This window comes from Octopus bimaculoides, chromosome 2, assembly GCF_001194135.2.
Source record: "Octopus bimaculoides isolate UCB-OBI-ISO-001 chromosome 2, ASM119413v2, whole genome shotgun sequence".
NCBI lineage: Eukaryota > Metazoa > Mollusca > Cephalopoda > Octopoda > Octopodidae > Octopus > Octopus bimaculoides.
Window position 1 is genome coordinate 115,700,728 of NC_068982.1, and position 7,046 is coordinate 115,707,773.

At 34.0% G+C, this 7,046-nt stretch overlaps 1 protein-coding gene across 1 annotated transcript in view; it reads left to right on the forward strand.

The window, feature by feature from the left end:
* The window catches only part of LOC106879352 (cadherin-87A), a 49,512-nt gene that overhangs the window by 33,482 nt on the left and 8,984 nt on the right, over positions 1 to 7,046 (forward strand). Inside the window, exons 8-10 of the mRNA XM_014928860.2 lie at positions 871 to 1,008; positions 4,707 to 4,820; positions 6,617 to 6,695. Of these exons, the coding sequence (XP_014784346.1) occupies positions 871 to 1,008; positions 4,707 to 4,820; positions 6,617 to 6,695 (331 nt within the window). The remainder of the gene's footprint in view (positions 1 to 870; positions 1,009 to 4,706; positions 4,821 to 6,616; positions 6,696 to 7,046) is intronic.

The window sequence follows — 7,046 nt, forward strand, 5'->3', positions numbered from 1 at the left end:
ATCATTTAGTGTCACCCATATAAATATATATGTGTTTAATGAGCTTATTGTATAAAGTGCTCAGTTGCGCTATAACTTGTCGAAAAAGGTGAAAGTGGTGATAGAAAGCAGCACTGGTTATGCCTTTCCTGATGTACACGCATATACACATATGTACACACTACACAAACACACACACACACACACACACACACACATGCACACGCACACGCACACACACACACACACACACACACACACACACAGAGTGGTGCAGTAAGGTTCATATGTCAAAAAAAGAAAAAGAAAAAAATACACTCAGCAAATGAAACAGAATTAAATAATTTTTGTATTAAATTACGTTTGCATAGAATATTACATACAAACTGAAGCTGGGTGCTTATGTAGAGGTAACACTATGTGATCATTTATATATTATATATATGTATGTGTGTGTGTGTGTGGGTGTGTTTGTGTTTGTGTGTTTGTGTGTGTGTGTGTGTATGTTTGTGTGTGTGTATGCCTGTATGCGTGTGCGCACACGTGTGTGCATGTATGTTTATGTATGCATGTGCATGTGTATGTGTGTGTGTGCATGTGAGTGTGTATGTGTGTGTAAACATACATACACACAAAGCCATATATATATATATATGTCTTTGTGTGTGTGTGTTTTGTGTGTGTGTGTGTGTAATATTGTTATCTTTATTAATATTATTATTTGACATATAGCTTGCACTCAATTGAAGGTCCTAATGTCTTCGGCATTTTCTGACTGTACCACCCACTTCAGCAATAACTAAGTAATTAATTGAATAATAATATCAATAATCATAAATCAAAATACTTTTTGTCTTATCCAATAGTTTTACTATGTCAATTCTTTTACAGCATCAAGAAGATTGCCAGACATTTAAATTAGAACGAACAGCAAAATTAAATTCTAACTCTTGGAAGGGTCAACTCAGACTGGCCAAACAACTTAATTATGAGAGAAAGGAAAGTTATCAAGTACCCTTGGTGGCATTTGTAAGTTGATAATTATTTTAATTGAGAGTCAGTATACGCACACATACACGTATATATATATATGTATATATGTATATATATATATATATATATGGCTTTGTGAATAGGATAGCAGACAACTGACCCTAACCCAAACCCTAACCAGCCAGAAGTTGATGGTTTGATGTTCTGTTATTTCTTCTATGCTGTATATGTGGCCAAGACAGCTGACTTTCAAATGTCCCAATACATTTAGCTGTAATTTGACGAAGGCAGTGAAGGTACATGGCTAAGTGGTCAGGGTATTCATCTCACAATCATGAGATTATGAGTTCAATACCTGGCAGGAATTGTGTCCTTGAGCAAGACACTTTATTTCACATTGCTCCAGCCCTCTCAGCTGGTAAAAATGAGTGGTACCTGTATTTCAAAGGGCCACTTGTCACACTCTGTGTCATGCTGAATATTCCTGAGAATTACATTAAGAGTATGCATGTTTGTGGAGTGCTCAGCTGCTTGCACATTAATTACATGAGCAGGCTGTTCCATTAATTGGATCAACTGGAATCCTTGTTGTCATAATCAGCAGAGTGCCACAGGCACAGGAGTGGCTGTGTGGTAAGTAGCTTGCTTACTAATTACATGGTTCCGTGTTCAGTCCCACTGCGTGGCACCTTGGGAAAGTGTCTTCTTCTATAACCTTGGGCTGACCAAAGCGTTGTGAGTGGATTTGGTAGATGGAAAGTGAAAGAAGCCCTTCGTATCTATATATATATATATATATATATATATATATATATATATATACGTATGTGTATATGATTGTGTGTATGTGTTAGTCCCCCCACCATCACTGGACAACCAATGTTAGTGTGTTTACATCCACGTAACTTAGCACTTCGGCAAAAGAGACCGATAGGATAAGTCCTAGGCTTACAAAGAGTATGTCTTGGGGGAAATTTGTTCAACTAAAGGGAGTGCTCCAGCATGGCCACAATTAAATGACTGAAACAAATAAAAGAAAGAATAAAATAATATGTGTGTATGTAATTACAGTAAAGTGGCGAGCTGGCAGAAGTGTTAGCATGCTGGGCAAAATGCTTAGCGGTATTTTGTCTGTCTTTACGTTATGAGTTCAAATTCCACTTAGGTCAACTTTGCCTTTCATCCTTTCGGGGTTGATAAATGAAGTACTAGCTACGTAATGGGGTCGATCTAATCGACTGGCTCCCTCCCCACAAATTTCAGGCCTTGTGTCTAGAGTAGAAAAGTATGTAATTACAGTGTAGGCGTAACTGCAAGGTTAAGAAATTCACTTTGTGATTACATTGTTTTGAGCTTAAATCCACTGCTCAGCACCCCAGTCTAGTGAGTGAAATCCACTGCTCAGCACCCCAGTCTAGTGAGTGAAATCCACTGCTCAGCACCCCAGTCTAGTGAGTGAAATCCACTGCTCAGCACCAAAGTCTAGTGAGTGAAATTTGATATACAGAAACTGTGTGGAAATTCCTGTTCATGGACAGTAAACTTAATGCATTGCCTAGTATAACACCACCACCTGATCCTTAGGTGTCTGTTGCAAGCATTTGGTCCAAGTTTCAAATCTGGTGTATTACTGTGGTATTGACCATGTGAAATTATAAGTTATATCATTCATGTTGTATTCATATTCTAAAGAAATTTCAATTTAAATCCAAACACTTTTGTAAAGGTGATTTGTTCTTGTTGTTTAGTCCCAGGTCAACCTTAATTTAACCACCTGCTAATCAAAAGCATTCTAAACCTAACTATTCTATCTTCTTAGGATATCCAGTGCTACATTACACAATTACATGGAAAAATGCGAGCAAGAGAAATGATATTCTTAAAATTATGAACCTGGAAAATTACAGGACAAGTTATTACACTTGGAAAAGTTCAGGACAAATTATTACATCTGGTAAAGTACAGAAGAAAATTTTTACTTAAAATATTGCAGCTAAGGATAAAATTTCAAATAAAATAGTTAGATTTAGAAAATATTAGCATTTATTAAAACTAAAAATTTTATAACAAGTTATTACTTCTATTAAAATAAAAAATAACTCAAAATATTTTTTGCACTTTAAAAAAATTCTTTTTTTTATTATTAATTAATAATTAGAAATTTGAAAATAGGTTGTGAAGAATAATAGTAGTACATAATTAGTTAGTACAATAAATAGAATAATACAAAAATTAGTTATATTACAGTAAAATCTACCTATAACAGCAAATTCACAGTAAAATTTGCTTGAGTTATTGCCAAGTCTTCACATTTTTAGTTTTGACCCAATGCCTATTTTTTACATAGTGAATTTGCCTACCATATATACTATACTACTTTGCATAAACTTTAGCTATATTGGCACTTCTGGCTCTCATTTTTTAAGTATTCTAGTGTGTCAATATTTTAACAAAATGACAGTACCTTTTTTAATTATGTTACTTTGTAAATTAAAATCAAATAATTTTTAATATTCAAATTTTATCCTTAGCTGCAATATTTTAAGTAAAAATTTTCTTCTGTACTTTACCAGATGTAATGATTTGTCCTGAACTTTTCCAAGTGTAATAACTTGCCCTGTAATTTTCCAGGTTTATAATCTTAAGAATATTATTTCTCTTGTTTGCATTTTCTCATGTAATCCATGTTTTTTCCAGGCTATGCTATTATGCTAATTAATAATGTGTCAAATATGTCAATTAGCAGTGTTGTTGATAACTTTTTCCTTACCTCATGACGCTGGTGATATATTAAAAGTCTCCTTATCAAACTATATTCATAAAAAACTATAGAACTATATTATCACTCTCAAATTTGAGAAACAAATGCTTATAACTTTTTTCTTTTAAAACTTCATTGCATGAGATTGATACCATAAAATTCCTCGAATTGAACTCTTTTATTTAAGCTTAATTAAAATATAGTTTGTTTTTAAGATAAAAAATGTTAATTATACTTAAATCCAATCTTTTGCCTTATATTTTTTCATGATATTTTACCTCACAACTTTTTTGATACAAATTATTGTTGCATGGAACCAAAACTATGAAATTCTTCATGTTTTCTTCTATCATCGAAGCTAAAATAAATGATTGGTGGTGATACTTACTCTCCTATAATGTTGCAACAAATTTTGATGTAAACTTTTTTCTACTGGATCAAATCTCAATTTTTTAATGTGAAAATGTAGCTAGGGACCAATCTTCTTCAAAAATGTTAACAGTTTTCCATTTGGTTAAGAACTGAATTAGCGACAAGCAAGCTCTGAAAGATGCTGCATGTAAGTAAATTGCAGCCTTAAGAATATTATTCAACTATGGTAGTAGTTGAATGATATGTTTTCCTTGTTTATGATATTGAGATTGTGATTTCAACCACCATATCAAGCAGTTTAAGCAGCGATTTTTCACAGCTATTTCTAATGGGTTTTGTGACCATGTAAAAGTTCTTTCATTGGTTTGTCATATTGGTGCCGACTAACTGGAATAGATGAAAAGTAAAGTTGACCTCAGTGGGGTTTGAACTCATGACATAAAGGGCAAGAACAGATACTACAAGACATTTCATCTGATGCCACATCTAAGTTGGCATTAAATTAGCAATGGAGAATATAATGATGGAATTGGTGATTGTGTCACTGACAAAGTCAACTTAGAAACAATTATGATTCCTGTATCTCTCTTTTATTTTCAAGGACGGTAAAAACAACAAGACACAAAGTGTTGAAATACAAGTAGAGGATGTTGCTGATTCTCCACCATATTTTGTGGCGGCTTTCTCTGTGTCATTGGAGGAAGTGGATAACATAGTAAGTAGCTGCCCTCACAGATATATGTTATGGTGTTTGTGTGCATAGTGGTAGTGTTGTGTGTTGTGGGGGTACTGTGATATGGGCACAATACCACCACAGTAGATGTGTATGAGAGTAGCACAATAAAGCAGTAGTATGATGTGGTATTAGTGTATTGTGGTATTAGTTTGTGTTGTAGTATTGCTGTGTTGTGGTAGGAGTGTGAAGTGGTAGTGGTATTTGTTGTAATAGTGATGTTAGTGTGTTGTGGTATATTGTGATGTTAGTGTAATATGGTTGTGTGGTGTGATAGTATTGTGTTGAAGTAGTAATATAGTGCAGCATTAGTTTAGTGTTGTAGTAGTGTGGTGTGGTGTCAGTGTGTTATGGTAGTGGTTATGTGGTAGTTGTGAGTTGCTATATTAGTGTATGCTGTAGTGGCAGTGTGTTTTGTAGCAGTGGTAGTTGTTGTTTAGCCTTAGGTTAACCTTATGCCAGGAGACCTATGATCAAAGCAATAACTGGTTTGTCATTTTAGGAGAAACAAAAACTTTATTGTCTAATGTCTGTTCATTTTCTAAAAACAGAAGAATGTGACTTGAGGAATTTGACTGCTATTTCTAACATTTCAAGTGACCACATAGAGACTATGAAAAAATACACAGAACAATAGGGAGAGTGTGGTGTAGAAGAATAGACAACAACAACAACAACAACAACAAAGAAGTCTCTATGTGGTCACTTGAAATGTTAGAAATAGCAGTCAAATTCCTCAAATTACATTCTGTTTAAAAAAAAAAAAAAATGAACGGATACATTGGACAATAAAGTTTTTGTTTCTCCTAAAATGACAAACCAGTTATGGCTGGACTGTCTTTGATAATAGGTCTTCTGGATTAAGGTTAACCTGGGGCATATGATGATGCATAGTATACTATTTCAAGTACTTTGCAGTTTATTGTGGTTCAAACAGGTACAACAGTCCTTGATGGATCTAATGTATTCTTTATAAACTGCTTTTATTTCTTTCTGCTGGCCAGATGTGGTACCTGTGGTTGCTCTAAGGATGTTTGCCCATTGTCTTGCTTTCTTTACTGTGTTTTCTATGTGTGTGTCATGATGAATGTTGTGAAGGAGTTGTATGTAACTTGCAGTGTTTCTGTTTTCTGTATGTGTTGTTAAATATTACATACATTAGATGTGATGCTTTGTTGTATCTCATGTTCTTTAGTGTTGTAGGTGGATTCGGTAGGCATTTCTTTACCTCTGTTGTTGTGGAACCAGGTTTCTAGGTGACTTAAACAAGGCTTAAGTAATGTTCCACAGCATTGTCTTGAATATATTGAGAACTTAGGAGTGTGTTGTCATTTGTGCACAGAGTTTTATATTTTTGAGGTGGTGTGGGACTGTTGTGCAGATATAAGTTGAAAAATATTGCTGAGAGAACATATCCTTGTGCTATTCCATTTGAAATATCTGATAAAGGTGTTTACTAAGTGTTGTGGTGTGGATGTATTATTCAAGGTTGGTATTGCGGTGTGAAGTTTTGCATGACTATTGTTATTGTTGCTGAAGTTATATGTGCAAATTACACTATAAAGTGCTTAGTTGTTAGTTTTGTAGTTTATACTTGATAGTTTATAATTTTACCGATTGGCTAACACTGAAGGTAAAGTCAATAGTATGGAAAATTATGAACTTCTCATCTCAGACATTGAAATACTTAATGAGTTTAATTGTTAATGATCTGTTATAGTTAAATTTTTTCACTGACATCTATTTACTTTCATAACATTGCTGTCATTTTCTTTCAGGGAACATTTATTACAAATATTAAAGCTGTAGATGGAGATATGTCAAATCCACGAAAAATATACTATGAAATTTCCAATGGTTTGTTTGCATCAACCTTTTTATAGTCTCTCAAGAATCTTTCAGTGGAATGTTACCATGAAATTTATATTTGCTTGTTCATTTAAATTCTGTTTTCCTTAGTTAGAATTGGCTAGACAGGGATTATATGAGGTAGGATTTAATGGAGGGGGTTCTTTCTGTCACTAACCCTTATCTGTTTTTCAAGTAATGAATGTTTTATTCCACAGGCGTTTGAAAGTGCAGAGAAACCAGATGTAAAGTCAACAACAAATGTGAACATCATCACTGTTTCATTCGAGTGGTGACAAGTTGTGGAATATCAACATCTATGGACAATTGCTCTTGTACACACACACACACACACACACA